Below are 20,290 nucleotides of genomic sequence, written 5' to 3'. Positions count from 1 at the left end.
ACAAAGAGAAGCAAACTGAATAAGGACAACTCTTACTTCCAGGATTTCCACTTGTGATGCTATGTCATCAAGATACGAATAACCATAATCATTTGTCTTAACTTTGCACGTGGACTTAAGTATTATCAACTCCTTAACAAGAAAGGAAATCTGAGCTGCATTCTCTAACTGCTTAGTCTTTGGAAACAGTGTATAGAGCACCACTCCTTAGGTGATGTAAGCAAGATATTTTAGCAAGGCAGTTAACATTGGAAAATGTGCTTAGTTATTATCTGTACTGAACACAATTAGGGAAGTTCCTTCACAAGCAGGTGGCATAATCATCCTACACAGTGGTTCACACCACTTCCACAACTGATATAGTCCAGTGGAAAAGACAGGAGTTCTAAAAAATTCATGCATGTTGCCAGAGTGACAAGGCACTGAAATGGGCTGCCCAGGGAGATGGTGGAATCACCTTCTCTGCAGGTGTTCAAGAAACACTTAGATGTTGTACTGGGTGACATTGTTCAGTGAGGAAATATAGGTGGCAGGTGGACGGTTGGACTGGATGATCTCGGAGGCTTTCTCCAATGTCGGTGATTCTGTGATTCTACGAACCATTACCGCCCACTGATGGACAGCAATGCGCCTCAGCAAAGCGCGGCTCACACTGGGCAGCGCAGGATGGTGCGCTCAGCACCGCGGACAGCTCCGGCCATGGGAGCTGACGCAGCCCTTTTCTCACGGCCCAGCTTTCCTTCTTGCACATTTTCAGGCTCTTTCTTTCGCTTTTCTCTCACTTCTCTCATTTCTAACCTTTTCCATGCCTACATTTTAAATTTTTTAATTATTATTATTTTATTTTTAAATGGCCAGTGAAAATAGCATAATTTGGACGTGCTAGTACAGTGGTTCTGTAACACTGAACTCCAATGAAAGTATAATACTGTGTTCTCCTTCACTCTTTTTACGGGCCAGCACTTTCAGTGACCTTTTCAATTTTTCTTGTCTTGCTACCTTAGAATTACGAGTTTTGCCTCAAGTGCGTTGGTCTTTATGGTCTGGTGAGCTTGGCATTCTAGAGGCAAATTCTTCTCTGTCTGGAAAACAAGGAATACTGTGGGGATACAAGCTATATCATTTAGTATGCATTTTCCTGCCAGCGAAACCAGCTGAGAGTGGTATCAAAGCACTGCATCTTTGAAGCAGGAATAAATATTGTGGTACTGAAGTGGTATCTTGCGCACACTGCTGTTTACAGTAGGCACCAACAAGCTTTATGACTCACCAGGCTGCCTGAATCATTCCAAATGGTAACTGTTAAGCCTATAGCCTGAGTCAAAGATTTACATTTTAACCCAAACTGTACAGAAGTTTTCCTTATAGAAGAGCTGCTTTTGTGAATGATGCCAGATTGGCAAACTGTGAGACTAAAATATTTCCACTGAAAACAATTACTGCAGTGATAGTTTAAAAGCCATATCCTCTCTGTTACCTCAGAATTTCTTGTAACCTCTTTAAATTGGGCTTGAAATAAATGGTAGGATGGGAAAATGACGCACAGGCTCATTGGATCCTGAATGGACATAAAACTTGTTTCAGTACATAGCTACCACCTATTACCAGCTGGGACTGATGTGATCACACAATTATGAGGTGATCAATAGCATTTTATCTCATTGCTGAATGGTCCATATGAAGACATACAGTGTTTTCATATTCACACAACTTCTACTATGAATAAAAAATATCATATACGAATATCACAATAGCTAAAAGCACAGGTTACAATTTATTAACTATTTTTTTAAATACATATATTTAATACACAAAACATTCTTTAGTCTTAATAAGTAAGGATATCAATTTAAACTAAAATCCGTATGCTTAGATTTTAAATTTAAACCTAGTTACTACTTATTTTACCTTCCATCCTCCCACTTGGTCACTCAAATACCCTTATATTTCTGCCACCAGCTAGACTCATGGATCTCAATAGTGTCATCTCCTCACCAAAGGTCTGCCTTCACATATTCACTCTTCTTTACAACTACTATCTTCCTACTCCAAACTGATAAAATATCAAATTGCTCCTTCTCCCTCCTACAGCTTTAACTTTACACATGACTGCTACTTTCAATTCATTTTCCTAACTTTTGGAATTAATCCTCTTCCTGCCTAACTGCATTTTTAGCACTTGGATTTTCTTGTCTCCTGCTCTCATCCTGGGTCATTTAGGAACCCCCTTAATGGTAGCAGGTATTGTATATACCTTTGTTTCCACATAGTCCTAAGAGGATTGATTCCTTCCAGAATATGGATATAGCTAAACCGTCATTGATTAATCTTGCTTATAATGCTACAATGTTCTTGTTTCACATCAAACTATGATATAAGCAGAACTAATTATTGCAGTTCTCCTGTTTCTGAAATGATGTAAAATCTTCCATTTTAAGAATTGTTTTGTGACACAAAGATGATAACAATGATCACTCCAGCTGAAACCTACATGCAAAAATTACTCAGGTACTGGCAAAAAAGTGTAAGTCAATATCAAAGGTTGCTTAGGCAATCTGTCCTGGTGACTTCTCTGATTTGACAGGCTTTCTGTATTTCCATGTCCACAGAATATGGTAATATGGCCTGTGAGCTGTGAGACAGCCATTGTCTTGTGTCACAGCAAATCTATACTGAATTCAAGCCAATGACCACAAGGCAATGTATGAATGTTTAGTGGTAGCTTGTCCAGCTGGTACACTCAGCTCTAGATGGAATGTTCAGTGTTAAGTTTAATTATTATTTTTTTAATTGAAAATACCTGAATTAAAACATTCATATAATTTGTGATTCTGCAGATTATAGTCTTGTGACATAGATGTTTTGAGCAGAAGATGAGCCATAGTTTCAAATAAAGCATGTATTTTAAACTAATGGAAAGGAAGTAGCCTTTGCTTTCAGTAGGTGTTTTCTTTTTCCTTTTTGTGTTAGTATATGGTGGCTTGCTTGTTGGACAGCCTGGTCTAGTATTAAATGGGGAGGTTGGTGGCCCTGCATGTGGCAGGGGGGCTGGAGATTCATGATCATTGATCCAGGGTCCCTTCCAATCCTGGCCATTCTGTGATTTAGAAAAAGGGCATCTCTTCATCTCTCTCTCCCTTCAGTTCTTCTTCCCATCCTCTCTCCCCCCCCCCCCCCCCCCCCCCAAGAAGAGCTCCAGTGAATTACTGCAGATATCCATCAAATATCCTACTTAATGGATGTCCAATTTCTATTATTATGCATTGCATGTCATATGGTGATTTTTTAAATCACTCAAGAACCCAAAACATTCTGGGCAATAGAGCAGAATGATGCCTGAAGTCTAGTCTGTTTAAGCACAAGACAGATGTCCTGCCTGGGGCAAATCTCTGAATGAATAATGCTCAGGGATGTAGCTATTTCATCCAGCAGTAGCAGTTTTGGCTTTCAAATTTCTTGTTTTAGTTTCCCTTCTTTGTGAGGCTTACAGTAAGGGTACACCAAAGGCTGTGATTCTCACCTCAAATCCTCAGTACATCAGATGTGACATAATTCTGTTTGACAGTTTTAAAACAAATTCTTCTAGTAATGTTTGAACTGAATGTGAACTCCTCCTTAAATTATTAGGAGCTGAATAGCAAGCAGTCTGGCATCAGATCACTTCTACTCATTGAGGCAATTACAAAATGAATGTTTTAGAGGCAACTGATGATTTCTTCATTACAAAAATACACAGGCTCCTGTCTAGGCCAATTTACTAACTTTACATGACACTACTGACACCTTTGATAGCTAACTAATTGGCAAAAAGAGACATATCTTATTCACAAGCACTGTTAGTATATTGTTAGGCTCTGATCATATGGCTTGGCAATATCAAAGAGCTACGAAAGCAAACAGTAACTGCATGAAGGCAATTGCAATACAAGCTGAATATCATGAGAAGGTAAAGGGAGTGAGTGAAAAGGAGAAGTAGGGGAAAGGGGAAATCCAGAAGGATGACAGATCCCTAGATTAATAAAATACAAAAGTGATCTCTACAGTCACCTAATGCACATAGTATTCTAGGATACACAGGTGGTAAATTTTCCCCTAGAAATTCCATTAAACTTGTATTTTAGAAAGTAATCCATTTTGTTTCGAAGTACCAAAATGACGAATCTAAGAGCTTCTATGGCAATATAACCCACTTACCCTGACTACAAAACAAATGCATCTTGTTTTGAGGCTGAATATGCCTAAGTTCAAATTCCAGCCATCAGATCATAGTTGTTTATCAACAGGACTGACAAAGAGTTTGCTACCAGCTCTATTCTTATTCTCCAAGGGTAAGTATTTGTGGATGATGTTGTTTACATAGACATAGTGCAACACAGAAGTGAATTTTTACAGTCAAGGAGAATGCTGGTTTTACTGACATGGAGTCCAAAACTTCATGGGAAAAAATGAGGTTTGTTTTTTTTTTTTTTTTTCCTGGATAGGCCATTTCTTTAAATATATAAGATACAGGATCTTCAGAAGCATAAATTGGCATTTACACCCAGCTTGCATTATTTAGGGGTCCAGTCACCTTCTGAGGGCAGTGAGGCCCTGGCACTGCTGCCCAGAAGTTGTGGGTGCTCCATCCCTGGAGGTGCTTAAGGCCAGGTTGGATGGGCCCTGGGCAGCTTGAGCTGGTAGGAGGCAACCATCCCATGGCAGAAGATTGGAACTGGATGGGCCTTAAGGTCCCTTTCACTCTTAGCCAATTTATGATTCTATGAAATCTCTTATTGTACAGGAATGTTATACAGGTAGTTCAGTTTTGCCATGTGAAATGTTTTTAATTCATTAAGATGAAAACAAACACTGGGTATGTATCTCAAGATAAAGCATGCATTGCACAGTTCCTTCACTTAGAAGTCTAGAGTGCTGTGCCCCCAGATGACACATAAACATAAATAAGTGGAGGACTCTCTACTGCCATTGCTAACTCATTTTTGGATCTTCTCAAAACATTTTATGTATCATCCAGAATACCACAGGAAAGTAAGCATCCTAAGGGTAAGGTCATTGCCTTTTGCAAGTAAGTCTTATAACAAAATGCACTCTTTTCCCAACTAGTTTTACTGCTTTTATCATGAGCAAAAACCTGTTTTAAATTAGAAAACTGAAAGCTTCTCTGCACCAAAGTAAGGGAAGTAAATCTGAAGGTCAATTCCAACTGCAGCAAAATGAAGCATAAATATTGTTATAAATAGGCACAGAGTGCTTACACTCTACCCTACTCAAAATGCACATATTTTGGAGTAGAAATTGCTGAACATTATTTTTTTTAAATGCATATTTTGTTGTTTCTACAGATGTGAGTGAGCAAGTGGGTAGGAGTTGTGTGGGAGCAATGAAGTAGAAAGAGAAGTGTCTGAACTGCTCAGAGGGAAAACAAACATCTCACAAAAAATGAAAGCAGGACGATGCACAAACACAAGGTAGAACTGGATCGGTATAAGAGATCACCTTCTCTCTACGAGGGAGAACCTTGAGTAAAAGACCAGGCACGGTAAAGTAGCAAGATATTGAAATATCAGTGTTGCCAAATTACCATACGTAATATCATCAACTAGATGATAAGGTGACAGAAAGCCCTATGGAATATCTCTGATAGCCCTTTTCCCAGTATGTAGCTATCTCAGGAAGTTGCAGGGATAAAAGATATCATCCCTCCCCATATATGAATACTTCATGACAGATGCTATGCTGTATCAAGGGGAAAATCATATAGAATTTGGTTGATTTCATTTCCCTGGTTCAGGTGAGACAGTAGTGAAAATGTTTGGCATTAGGAGCATACTGCCTGCATTTTCACAGTGAAGCTGGTTCTTTTTCTGCTTTTTTTCCCTCTTTTTATTAAGAGATTGTTCTACAAGAAACACATTTTATTTCCTCAAGGTGGCTAGCAGGATGTGTTGCTCCTTTGCAGGCAATACCTTTTATCCTGTTGCCTGTTTTCAGGATACTGTCCACACTTAATCCTGCTGCTGTGAACGACAAGGTACTAAAGCATTTCTAGAAGAGAATGAAATACAACTAATACTTTTTTATGATCCATGATTTTATACTACTTTTCTCTGAAACAGATCAAAGACAATGTAAGGTGAAAAAACAAACATCTTTTGCAAGGGCAAACACACATGAAATGTGAGATTCGGTTTAAGATAGCTAAATATAGTACATATGTAGTAAGTCCTTAAGCTTGAAGTCAGTGGGTACCTAATCAATACAGACAATAAGGCCTCAAAAGCAATTCAACTTGCTCTAGATACTTCTTAGCTGGCCATCTGATTCAATCTCTTGCCCTTAATGATTTTAATGGGAAGTGGACATCCAGAAAGAATGTAGACTTCTAAATGCAGGGATCTTAATCTGAGACCTAGTCTTGTCCAGTGGCACAAGATTCAGACATCTCAGAAGTTAAGATTCAAGTGCTAATACTCAGTATTACCACTCTACAGCTCTTACTTCACCTCATCTTTTTCCTTTATACACATTTTTGACTTGGTGCAGTCTCGTAGGAAATTATTAAACAGAAAAACAATGCCAGAATAGCAATTCATAGAGCAACATGCTATAACTTATTCTCTGTAAATTGTGCATCAAGCCTCAAAATTCTGCTGCTAAAGTTGTGTCTGTAAACTATGCATTCACTATATACCTCTTTTCTGAGATCTGTACTGCTTTCTATCAGCCAGGCTATGTGTGCAATGTGTGGCCATTTGCTGTGGTTCTTGGAAATTGTGCTCATGCAAATGACTTTCGGTAAACAGCACTGATTTCCCATTGCTATTTTAATATGTTCTTTAGCATTGGAAGTAGAATTTAAAATTGCAAGAATGGTGTCAAGGAGCATTCCATGTTATTTACAGTAGAGACCATATTTTCCTAACAGATGGAGAACCTGGGGTTAGTTCAGAGTTCAAGCAGCCCCTGAATCTAGTCTTGGTCCAGACTCCTTGCCTGGCTTTAAACAAATCTATTAACATAATGGTGGCTCATTTCCACTGCCATAAAATGGAGTTAATAGTTCCACTGGTATTTAGAAATGTTTTCCAGGGGTTATACACATCTGATTGAAAAGTTAATGTGTGTGCACAGCGCCCTAACAAAGCCTTGATGTCACTGGGTAATCAAAATGTTATTCATTACTATTTACCATATACTTAATAGCAGGGCAACATCAGAGAGAGGAACACTGTGTTGTACTGATGAACATACAATGCTGATGTGTGCATTATTATGTTTTAAAGACATTCAGAAGTGAAAAGGATAATGTTTAATTTGGAGATAACTCACAAGAGTATAATGAATTATAGCAGGAAGGAATCAGCATTAAAAAGTCTCTTTTTATGGGGAAAAAAAATCACTTTTCATAAATGTAACAATAAAAATCAATTTTTGAAATGTTTTTGCCATTTGAAAGAGCATTTTCTATTATTCTTCCATTTGCCTTCAAGGTTTATATATGATTCAATTTGTCTCCCTGCAAATAAGCACTTGTATTATCAGCCTTCTTTCTGAGTTAAGTTAAACATTTCCTGTCAATTGACTGAAAACAAAAAAATCTATCACTGCTTTTCCTAAGGTTTTAGCGTTTCATTGAGTAAATCTCCACCACTACTTATCCTATGATGCCACCTGGTGGCACTGGGAAAAATGTGCCATTTGAGAAGTAAAAACTCAATTTTCTATGTTTCCAGGGGGTCAAAACCTCAGCACAATCTTTCATACTTCCTCTTGGAGGGTGTTGCACAATGTCACATAAAGTGAGAAGGTATAAAAGTGAGGCAGAAAGGTCGTGGATATTGTCTGGGCCTTGCAGCCTGACTATGGGGCTAATGTATGCACCCAGAGGGTCACCCAAAGACAGTGCATATTTGCTGCTTTGTGGGTCTAACTAATGGATTTCCATTCTATTTAAGGTATATTTATAGGCATCTTCCCAAAGGTGAATAGAGACATTTCTCAACTAGTCAGCATTTTGCCATACCAACAGCACAGAAATGAATTAGGAAGATGCTGTGATTCTCTTCTTCTACACTGGATGTTTTGAAAACTAAAGCACCTTGCCCAAGGCCACAGATAATGACACAAACAGAATCAGGAATTAAATCTATGTCTCCAAAGTTTAAATCATTTATTCTGCTTCCTGTCTGAGAGAAATTTAACCAAGCCAGTGTTAATTCAAAATATTAGCTTGGCAAGTACTATTGGCCTGTGGTAAATCAGATTTGTCATGTTTTGAGAAACAATGGGTAAACTACTTCAGCAAGGAAATAAACGTTTCTGAAGGATAAGACAAGCAAAAATAAACAGAGAGAATCAGACCTATTCTGTGCATCCATTATAAAATTAAGGGATCTGGCACCCTTTACCAGACAGTGGTCTAAGATTTATCACTCTTAGATTGGCCTGTGCATGAAATTTGTTTTGTTTGAGCATGGAAAAAATGGATTCATAATACTTATTTGTGACTAAATAAGTCAGCAGTGCCTGACTTGGTGATTGCCTGGGGATATGCATGCACTCTAATTTAGTAATAATTTCCATCCCTCTCTGCTCAATGAACAAATAAACTACTCTTGCATGACAAGTAAATGCTGTGGCAACACTGGTAGGTTTAATTAGAACTTAGGGAAAACACTGCTGCGAAACAGACCAATTGGAATTAAAAATTCAACTTAGGCAGTATCCCACAGTGCCTGCAGAAAAATAAAATAAAATGGTTTTCCAAATTTTATAAGAGCTTCTGAATATACTGTGAAAGGCTCTGATCTCATAGTACTTTTTATTCAGCTTTCTTGTGCTGCACCTAGCTAAAGAAAAAATAAATTGTATGATAGTCCTGAAGAAATTTCCCTTTCTTGGATCCCTTGTGTATGTTCTTGTTGCCAGAGGCATTTGTCTTCCTTAGCTTTCCATAATGGTAATTTTATAAGACTATCTTAGTTTTCTTGTAGTTACAAATCTTCTACTTTAGGATTTCTTTATGGCATTGTACAATTTCTACTTCAAGGAACAAGTCTAGATAAAATACATAATTTTAGATTACTGTATCCCTTTGTCGTTAACTGATCAGATTTTCTGTATATCAAGAAGTGGCACCAGAGACTTTTTCATACTGGAACACTAAGTGGAAGTTAAATTTCACTATTCACATAAGACATACCCAAGGAAGTCAGTTCCAACTGCTTCATGAACTGACCAGGAAACTGACACATAGTTATGTCACAACCCATCCGGCCTGCAGCCATCTTCTTTCCCTGCCACTAACCCAAGTGCAACTAAGGATGCAAGATGCACAGGGACAGAAAGTACAGCAATGGGAATGAGCGTGACACTGCAGCCTGGCGGATCAGTCTCTCCTCTGGGATGAATAATTCCTGGGTTTCAGTTCTTCTTAAAGCTATTCATGTAATTCAAATGAAACAGCTCCGATTTTATCAATTTAGTATAGATTTTGTTTTTTTTTTTCTTTTTCCCTTTGTGTAAGGCAATATAATGTGAATGGATGCTTTACTTAAATGCATTCTCAAGGATTTTATTGCCATTCAAAGTCCTTTATGTTCAGTTGTTTCACTGAGATGTTCATTTACTTGACAAAGTCTGATACAAAAATGCTCTGTTTCTGAACTGCACGAAATTAACAAATACTTGAAGAAAAAAATTAAAGTTTGCTTTTGGGACCAAATATGCAAAATATAACCTAAGGCTACAAAGCCTTTTATCCTATAAAATTTGAAAATAAATTTCAGAGCAATCATCAGATTCATAAGAGGCTGAGAGATAATTATAAACTAATTAATCTCCTGGTACTGGTAGTTGCTAAGTAGTTTAGTGCACACTAGATGGCACTCCTTGCTTGAGTGATTTCATGCAACTACTTCTGATCAAAGAAATGCTAAAATTAGAAAATATTTTCTGACTCAGTAGTGCATTTTGGGCTATATAGAACTGGATAATGGGTTAAACCAGGAGGTGCTGAGCTCTGCACTGCATTTATGTCCTCATTAAGGTTGTATACTATAAGTAATAGTAAGAAGAGAAAAGTCTCACTATGATGTGGGAACAGCTAACATCATGAAAAACAAATGGCGGAAAAAAAAATAGAGCAAATAAGCAGAATATTAATAAGCAGAATATTCAGTGATGAACTGTTTTCAACGTGGATATCAGACACTGGAAACCATAAAGGCTTCATGAGGCTTTCTTTGTTATTTCTTTCTTGCAGCAACGACAAAAAAATAAGATTAGGCAATCAGTCAATAAAGCCCAAAAGAAATACTTACAGACAAAATCTGATCTCCTCTCTGCAGTTCTCCACTGAGATCAGCAGGCCCGCCTGCTAAGATGAAAGACACGAAAATGCCTTCCCCATCTTCTCCTCCCACAATGTTAAAGCCAAGTCCAGTGGACCCCTTGTGGAGGATGATTTTTCGAGGCTCTCTGTAGAGAAACAAAATGGTAATGTTTATCCATTCAAAGGTATTCAAAGACATACTACATTTTGCTAAAGGAACAATGGCCTGCTAATGCCTAAAGAAACTATAAATTTGATAAATCTGTTAATTGGAGAATGACAACTAAGAAGCAGACTTTTTTTTTCTCCTCATGGTTGAATCAAAACTTCTTTATTAATTCCATCCGACTGAAGTAATCCTCATTAAGTTAAATGAGGGATTCGTTAAAAATAAAGCCAAAACACTAAACGTTTTTTATAGCCTCCTTTCTAGCAATGCTACATATCAATCAAACTTTACAAGATACCTTTTTTTTTCTTTGAAGTTCTAAATGAATAAAGAAAAAAATCAAACATCTAAACAAAGTAGTGAAGTTGTTTTAAACTTGGCAGATTTGGATCAAATGAAGTTAGCAGTAGAAGTGAATCTCACAAAAAAACTCTGGTGTGATATTATCAGGAACTTGCAATCATAAAATTGCACAGAAGTTTTATCACTGAACTAGACAGAAGGATATCTGCTTTTCTGTTACTGGTTTAAAAAACTGTTGATTATAATGGAAATCTGTAAATAATAGCAAGATCTTATTCAACACTTTACATTTGTAAACTGATACTATGATAAAAGGATGTTAATATAATAATATGCATTTTGTTTTCAGCAAATTTCAGTTCCAGAGGAAGGAGAGAACTCTCCTAAGCATTCAGTGTAGTGTACTCATGAAAAAGTGCCCCATGTATCCCAGCTTTCCCACTCTCCATGTAGCACGACTGGGGGATCAGGCCCTGTAGCTGGGGCTCAGGTAAGGGATATCTCCAGAAAAATACCTAGCCTTGTATGGCTGTCAGACCACAACCCCTTACTGTTTTTCCATATACAGAAAGAAAAAAGCAGCTACTTATGGGTCAAGGGCTGTCAAAAGGGACTTCAGAGCCTCTGGTGAATGGCTAAAGGAATTGCATGCACAGATCATCTTTTCTTCTCTGCCTCCTGTATTGGTTAAGGACATGGAAACAAATAAAAGGATTTTATCTTTAATTACCTGACTTTGTGGCTGGTGCCATCACCACAACTTTGCTTTTTCTGACAACAAACTGGCCTACATGGCAACTAGTTCATAGGCACCGGGTGGGTTTTGCCTTTCTCAAAGAGGGAGAAGAGTCCTTGGGGAAAAGCTAGCAGAGCTCATTAAGGAGAGCTTTAAACAAGATGTGAAAGAGGAAGGGGGATAGTGAGCCTTCCTATGATAAGGTGTGGGATGGCATCACAAGATTAGAAGGATAGGGTGCTAGCAGAAGCCGTGAAGGACCTGCTGCCTTGAGAGGTGCTGGCAACACTGCAGCACATACAAAATCCTGTGATGATGAGACAGTGACTGTGGGGGCAATAGGAAAAGGTAATGGGGAAAATCAAAGGAAATAACTTAAAAGAAGTTAAGGAGCTAACATTCAAGGGCTTAACAAAAACAACTGCCTCACTGAAGTGCCTCTGCATGAATGCATGCAGCTTGGGAAACAAACAGGAGGAGCTGGAAGCTACTGTGCTACTAGAAAACCACAGTATAGTTGCTGTCCCTGGAACCTGGAGTATGGCTAGCGATGGTGACCAGCTATTCAGAAGGGACAGGTGAGGAAGGACGGGAGGGGATGTTGCTATCTACATCAGGAAAGGAATAGAATGTGAAGAGCTGTCCCTAAAGAATAGTCATGAGTAAGCCAAAAACCTATGGGTGATAGTTAGAGACTGAGGCAGCAAAGGGAGCCTTGTGGTTTGTGCCTACTGCAGGCTATCCCGATCAAGCGAAGCCTGTTGATGAGGCCTTCTACCTCCAGCTACAGGAGGCACCATGATCACAAGTTCTTGTCCTTCTGGGGGACTTCAACCACCCAGACATCTGCTGGAAAAGTAGCATGGTGAGCTATAAGCAATCAAAGAGGCTTCTGGAATGCACTGAGGATAACTTCCTGAGTCAAGTAATAGATGGCCCCACCAGATGAGATGCAACACTGGTACTCCATGACATCCTTTGCTCCAAATTGGAAAGATATGGATTTGATGGGTGGACTGTTCAATAAAGAATTGGCTGCAGCATCGAGTCTAGAGTGTGGTGGTCAATGCCTGAATGGAGAGCAGTGATGAGTGCTGTCCCCCAGGGATCAGTGCTGAGACCTTTAACATCTTCTTCAGAGACAATGACAGTGGGGCCAAGTGCACCCTCAGCACGTTTGCTGATGACACCAAACTGTGGTGTACAGTCAACACACCAGACAGATGGGATGCCATCCAGTGGGGCCAAAACAGGCTTTTGCAGACGGCCCAGGTGAATCTCATGAGATTCAGCAAATCTAAATGCAAGATCTTGCATCCCGGTCGAGGCAGCCCTTACTACCAATATAAGCTGGGGGATGAAAGGACTGAGTGTAGCCCTGCAGAGGAAGACCTGAGGGTACTGGTGGATGGGGATCTGAATACGGGCCAGCACTGTGCCCTCACAGCCCAGAAAGCCAACTGTACCCTGGGCTGCATCAAAAGCAGTGTGGCCAGCAGGGCCAGGGTGTGATCCTGCCCCTCTGCTCTGTGCTGTGAGACCTCATCTGGAGAAATGCATCCAGATGTGGAGTACTCAGTGCAGGAGAGATACAGACCTGCTGGACTGCATCTAAAAGAGAGCCACAAAAATGATCCAAGGGTTGGAACAGCTCTCCTATGAAGGCAGGCGGAGAGAGCTGAGCCTGTTCAGCCTGGAGAAGAGAAGGCTTCTAGGTGACTTGATAGCAGCCTTTTGATACTTAAAGGGGAGCTACTGAAAAGAAGGGGATAGACTCTTTAGCAGAGTTTGTGGTGACAAATGGCTTCAAGCTTAAAGAGGGTAGATTTAGGTTGGATAAGAACAAAAAGTATTCTACAGTGAGGGTGGTGAGGCACTGCAATAAGCTGCCCAGAGATGTGGTGCATGCTCTTTCCCTGGAGACTTTCAAGGTGAGGCTGAATCAGGCCCTGGAGAACCTGATCTAGCTGTGCATGTCCCTGTTCATTGCAGGGGAGTTAGACTAGATGGCCTTTAATAATCCCTTCCAACTCTGAGGATTCAATTATTCTATGATTCTGTGACTCAGATTTGTCTCTCTCTTGGACACCCAAGCACACAAGTATATTAATGTATATAGACACAATGTTTATTCATACTTGCCCAATTTTTAATCCCTCTAACAATTTACCCCTCAGAAAAAAAGTATAGAAATTATATGTGTGAATCTTAGCTCAGTCCTGCAAACACTCGTATGCATTTACATCTGTGATTCCTCACAGAGAAAAAGAATATTCTAATTCTTACTTATTACAAATAAAATGTAGCAGAAAAGGGACAAGTACAAACACTCACACATACAAGACCAGAAGAGCCATGCTCTGGAATGCTTTCTGTAAATTATCCAATACTTCCTGTGTACTATATCATGTTTTGATAGAATACCAATTGCTTTTTCATTTCTGTTTTGTTTAACAATAAAAGGAAAAAGGAAGGAGAGAGAATAGTGATGCACTGAGGAGCACCTGATGTTGTTAAGTTGAACAGCTTTTATATACATATGGCAACTTTATCTTTACAAGATAATTCCAAAAGCAGTAGGGGTTTCTTCAGTTTTGTCTAATGCTAATGCTCAAACAGTATCTCCATTTTGATTGTGATCTTTAAATAAGATCTCAACTTCCTGATCTCTAGGCTTAATATTTTTGAAAGACAAAACAAAAGCAAATTTTTGATAATATTTTTAAAAGGAGATTGCAAGTGTTCTTCCAAATTCAAGTGGTCCTTCATTTTATGTCTTCTTAACATTATACAGTGAGAAAACAAGTATAAAAAGATACAGGTGTGAGAAGATGACATAGTGTCTTGACTTTGCATATTCTTCAAAAATTTTCTACCAACCCAATAAAAAAGGGGGATTTTTTCTTTTTTGCATCATTGCTGTTGATGTGCCTTGTAGCAACACTTTTATTACCTCCTTAACTGTGCACAGATTAGAATGCAATCCAAATCTAAGAAGTATGAATAGATTTTTAATTAAAAAGGGTGTCCTGGGGGCTGGAATGGAACTAGGACAGTTAGCTGGGAGTGTAGAGTCCTTCCCCACTTAGTCCACGATTTCCAAGTTATCTTGGCAAGTCATTTGTTCTATCAGATTCAGTTTCCTCATCCACAAAATGAAATGGTGACACTTGTCATGTTGAGTCCAACAGACTGAAAATACTTTCAGAGAGCTGAGCTACTGCCAGTATTATTCACCCAGGTATTGAGGACAAAGAGGCAGTAAAGCCAAACAAATATATCTGCATGCTCCACTGGTAAGAAATTAGAGCTCTGTTCAGAATGAAACTGAGTATTTCTATGTGTGAGAGGCAGCTTGCACCATAAAGTTGAAGGCCAGTGCTATGGCAAAACTAGGTCAATACAACTGGGTATCTACTGAATACTAAGCTGCGCAACTCAACAAAAAGTTGGCCCAGTTATTAATCCCTGCCTCTAATCAAGTCAGCAGATTTATGCCTAAAATGCTGTCAGTGCTGTTTTGTAATTCTGGCCTTTTGACAGCAAAATTCACTTTGTGCTCTTGGATGATTATGCTCAGAAGAAGCTCAGACAGTAATGGGGAAATGTCAGAATCTGTGATTAGAACAGAAAGGTTTTGGATCCTGTCCTTAGCCAAAAGAGGTTGTTTTGGTCATAACTCAAATTTGGCTGTACAGAGACTATCAGCCATAAGATTACTTCACATGTCTTTCGTATTAGAGTATCTTGTGGAATCTGGAAAGTGGATTCAAGAATGCACAGGCGTAGTCAGAAAAACAATGATCATAGGAATAAATTTTGTCATGACTATGCTTTAAGGTAGACGGTATGTACCAATCATATGCCAAATACAGTATATAGTATAGTATTTACTATATAGTAAATATAGCATAACAAATAACTAGGACTTTATATAAATTCTTATATATATAAAAGTCATATATATGTATACGTCATATATATAAGTCATATGTATAAATGTATATGCATCCCAGGGTTCTAATGAAGCTGGTTAATGTGTTTGCCAAGCATCTCTCAATCATATTTTAAAAGCTGTGTCTGTCAGATGAAGTCTCCAGTGACTGGAAAAAGGGAAACACTACTCCCATTTTTAAGAAAGGGAGAGGTCCTGGGGAACTACAGGCCTGTGAGTCTCAGCTCTGTTAGGACATGTTAAGGCATATGAGGTGATCTGAGAGAGCCAGCATGGCTTCACCAAACGCAGATCATGCCTGGCTAATCTGGTGACCTCCTATGAAGGAGTGGCGGCATTGGTGGACCAAGAAAGGGCAACTGATATAATCTACTTGGACTTCTGGAAGGCCTTTGACATAGTCCCCCACCACATACACATCTCTATAGAGATACGGGTTTGAAGGGTGGAGTGTATGATGGATAAGGAATTGGTTGGATCATCAAAGCTGGAGAGCTGTGGCCAATGAATCCATGTACAGGTGGAGGCTGGTGACAAGTAGTGTCCTCAAGGGGTCCATCTTGGGACTGGTTCCTTTAATAGGCAGGCCCTGAGATTGAGTGTAACCTCAGCAAGTTTATAGATGACTCCAAGCTGAGTAGTGCAGATGATATGATATAAGGAGGAGATGCCATCCAAAGGGACCCGAACAAGCTGAAAGGTGGGCCCATGTGAACCTAGTGAGGACCAACAAGGCCAAGTGGAAGGTCTTGAAATTGGGCTGGGGCAATCCAAAAGACTGGGAGTTCAGCACTGTGGAGGAGGGCTTGGGGGTCCTGATAGGTGAAAAACTTAACATTAAAAACATTAAAAACATTAAAAACATTAAAAACTTAACATGAGCCAGTATTGTGCACTTACAGCCCAAAACATCAACAGCACCTTGGTCTGTGTCAAAAGAGGGGTGGCAAGCAGGGCAAGGGAGGTGATCATCTCCCTCTACTCTGCCCTTGTGAGCTGGAGTACTGTGTCCATGGGCCCCCAGAACAAGAAAGATGTTAAACTTTTTGAAGCAGGCCAGAGGAGGGCCACAAAGATGATCAGCACGGTGGAGCACCTCTCCTACATATATAGGCTGAGGGAGCTGGGCTTGTTCAGGTAGAAGAAAAAGCTACAGGGACACCTAATTGCAGCATTCCAGTACTTGAAGGGAGCTTATAAATACGAGGAAAATCAACTCTTGAAATGGGGAGTTAATGTTAGGACAAAGAAGAATAATTTTAAACTAAAAGAGGGGAGATTTAGGTTAGATGTCAGGGGGATATTTTTCACTGAGACGGCAGTGAGGTGCTGGCACAGGCTGCCCAGAGAAACTGCGGATGTCCCATCCCTGGAATTGGATTTATGATGAAGCTAAGGATTATATATTTATTCTCCTGACATAGATGTTTATAGTCAACTCTTAATCTAATTATTAAGGAAATCTATGAAGAGCTGCCCCAGTTCTTCTTGAATGCCTGGGAACCAGAACTAGAAAAATCCTTCACCTCTGTTGAAATTCTTGATGCACATAATTCTAATACACAAAATTCCAGAGCAAATACAGATAAATGCTGTAAATGAAGTAATGGAATCAAAGATTTAAAGATGACGTAGTCATGATTAAATGATTCTACAGCTTTATGATTCTATGAACATAATTATTCACGAGAGAATAAAAAATGAAACAAAAGTTACTCAAATGTGAATCAGATTTTCTTGCTTGGTAAAAATATTTTGCTCCCTAGAGACAAAAGCAACTGAGGCAAAAGTAATTGCATGGTTTCATACTTAGAAGGCATATTGTTCTGTTGTCGGACAATAGATGGCACTCTATTGCTACTAAAAAGATGAAGTCTAACACTATCAGTGTTTCTGAAAAGCGTGCTTTTGCCTCCAGCTTTAACTACTTACTACATGTACAATTTCTCCTGGGATAAATAATGCTGAAGGTAAGTTTCTAGGTGCTAACAAAGTGTACGATAGCATTTTAATTCTGTGTGTGCATGTTTTGTGCCCTCCTGCAGTTTTGTACCAAACACTAACAGAGAAGATCAGCAGGGGAAATCAAGCATAAATTAGAAATAAGTGTGAGATGATAACACTCCTGGACTGACAGAAGGCAGCAGAAGGAAGAAAGAAAGCACAAAGAAAAAGAATTCATCTCTAAGGAGAACGGGAAAGGAATTAAAAAAAAAAAAAAAAAAAAAAAAGTAGAGATAGAAAGAAAGAAAATTCACTATAGCAGCGCCAGAAATCATAACTAGAAGCAAAGAAGCAAACAAAGTGCTGCAATCCACACAAATTTACAAGCTCAGAAATCAATGAGGGAATCAATTTGGATGGACTTGGTTACTTGCTTCAGGGAATACATCAGATCTCATTCTCTATAACACATTATAAATTGCAGGCTTGATGTAAGACCAAAGCATTATTAAATTAATACTTGAAACCAATAAGGAGCAACAAATCAGAGGGAGTAAAACTTCAACACTTAATGAAATTTCTCCTGTTGTGAAAATGCAATTATAGAATAGCAAAACATTGAGGCACTTTTCCTCCTTAACATTTTTTGGGGGTTCATATCTGTTTTATAGAATCACTTTTATCACATAATCATTTACTTGTTTATTGTGTGAAAACAGCTAAGTGTTTTGCTTCTCTTATGTTTGCACTGAATATTTGTTTTGATCGGTTTTACTCTTTTAGAGTAAGAAAAGGATGAAAAAGAAATTGAGTATCCCTATCATTCTTCTATGGATTGTGAATCCATAGCAATTATAGATTTAATTTAGGAGATTAAAAATTGCACTGATAAATGAAAGGGAAGAGCCTTCTGAAAACAAGTAATTCTTATAACATTTGCTGCAAGAAAATCCATTTTCAATTTGCTTATTTTGTGCTGCTGGCTACATTAAGGAATACAGTTGGTTTCAGTATTCATCTCACACTCACATCTCTGCTTTTCTCTTTATTTTGAACCATCTATAACATTAGGGTGTTGGAAAGATTTGGTGCTTTTTGGAACATCTAGAACAAACTAAACGCATTGGGTACTTTCAAATATCAGACCTTACAGATTTTTTCAATTATCTATAATCAGTGATGTATCCCGAATCAGCAGAATAATATGGCTTTAAGATTTTCTGCAGTTGTTTTTGATTTTTTTTTCCTATTTATTTGTTTGTTTGTTTATTTTACTCCTAGAAGAATACTGACATCATGCATCCATTCATGCATGTGCTGGGCTGGTGTTACAATAGCACACATCACAGAAAGCCCAGTAGGATATTTATTCATCTTGCTGCTATCATTTGGCCAACACCCAGTCCCCAGTTAAGGCCACCCTCTGTGCATGCCACTACACACACAGTGACAAAAAGAGACAGGACACTAGGAAACAGTCTCAAGTTGGGCCAAAGGAAGTTTAGACTGGATGTCAGGAGGAACTTTATCTCAGAGGGGGTCATCACTCGTTGGAAGAGGCTGCCCTGGACAGCGGTGGAGTTGCCATTCCTGGAGGTGTTTAAGATGTGCTGGCATGGCATTATGGGACACAGATTAGTCATGGGTCTTGGTAGATCAAGTTGATGGTTGGACTTGGAAATCTCTAGGTTTTCTCTAACCTAAATTATTCTTTGATTCTATGATAATGCAACATAAAGCATTCACGCTATTTAGCAGTAGCAAATAGCAGGAAATAAGCTGTAGAGAGAAATTACTTCAATTGGTTAAGTTCATGTGTTAGTCACTGGGTCACTGGGGAAAATATGACATCTCAGAATCAAAGTACCCTCTTTCCTCTATGCATCATGGTGTCTGGCTTCACTGTATGAACATGGAGCTGTGCCTTCTCAGAGTCAGTTGGCTAATCAAGCCATTTCTTTTACAATACAATACTTCAAGTTTGCTTCTCGTATTTCAGAAAATTCCTGTTATCCATCACTGTCACAATGAGCATCAGGGTCCAGATGGGTAACTTTGCCTTCTTAGGCTCAGACAGTGTTTTGTTCACATTTGGTCTTCGTATTCATTACAATGTGCAATTGATTGTTGACTTTTCCTCTCATTTTACAAAGTGTTGATGCACAAACAACTAAAACTTCAGCACAATATGTGATATTCACTAGAATATCTCATAGCAAAATGTAATTTTGCTTACTATATTTACCTATTCTTCTTGAAAAATTGTTTTATCTGCTTGACTGTGGTTTCTTTGGCATTTCTTGTTGATTGAATATTGGCATTAGCTATAGAAGCAGTACTTTATCCTAAGTTTAATAATGAATATATTTTTAATGCATTTATTTTCAAAACCTCCTGTCTAACTTGTCACAAACTTTGAAGTATATTTAATACAAGGGAACCTACTGGGAGCCAGGCTTCAACTTGACTGACGCATGCATGAGTGCACTGGCTTATATATGGGCAATTTTATTTGCTCTGTAGGAACCCCCCCTGGACTTTAATAGTCTTACATTTTGTCCTTAGTAGAGAAATTAAAGCCTGTGCACCAGGCAATGTTTTATGCTTACAGCCAGCAAGACAGACTTGGCATGAAGGAATAATTTCTTACTTGAAAAGTGAAACTGGTCCGTATTTTTACCCCAATGCATGACATTTACCTCAAAGGCACAGAAGCATGTCTCCTAGATTTGAGGAATTACACTGAATTCAAGAGCAATAATGTTGGACAAGTAATATGCTCTGTAGCTTTGAAAGGAAGATGGTTATTCCAAATCACTTATTCATTTATACTTTGTTTCACATGATCAT

At 38.7% G+C, this 20,290-nt stretch overlaps 1 protein-coding gene across 5 annotated transcripts in view; it reads right to left on the bottom strand.

Annotated features, from left to right (window-relative positions):
• Positions 1-20,290, bottom strand: part of DLG2 (discs large MAGUK scaffold protein 2) — a gene marked incomplete at both ends in the record, with an annotated part of 740,481 nt that overhangs the window by 210,292 nt on the left and 509,899 nt on the right. For all 5 annotated transcript variants that reach the window (XM_079537732.1, XM_079537733.1, XM_079537734.1 and 2 more), the window contains one exon: positions 10,323-10,479. In XM_079537732.1, coding sequence (XP_079393858.1) covers positions 10,323-10,479 — 157 coding nt within the window. The remainder of the gene's footprint in view (positions 1-10,322; positions 10,480-20,290) is intronic.

This window comes from Tetrao urogallus (assembly GCF_951394365.1).
Source record: "Tetrao urogallus genome assembly, chromosome: 1".
NCBI classification, from domain to species: Eukaryota; Metazoa; Chordata; class Aves; order Galliformes; family Phasianidae; genus Tetrao; species Tetrao urogallus.
Note: the sequence above shows the minus strand (reverse complement) of the source record. Positions and strands in the feature narration are given on the sequence as shown.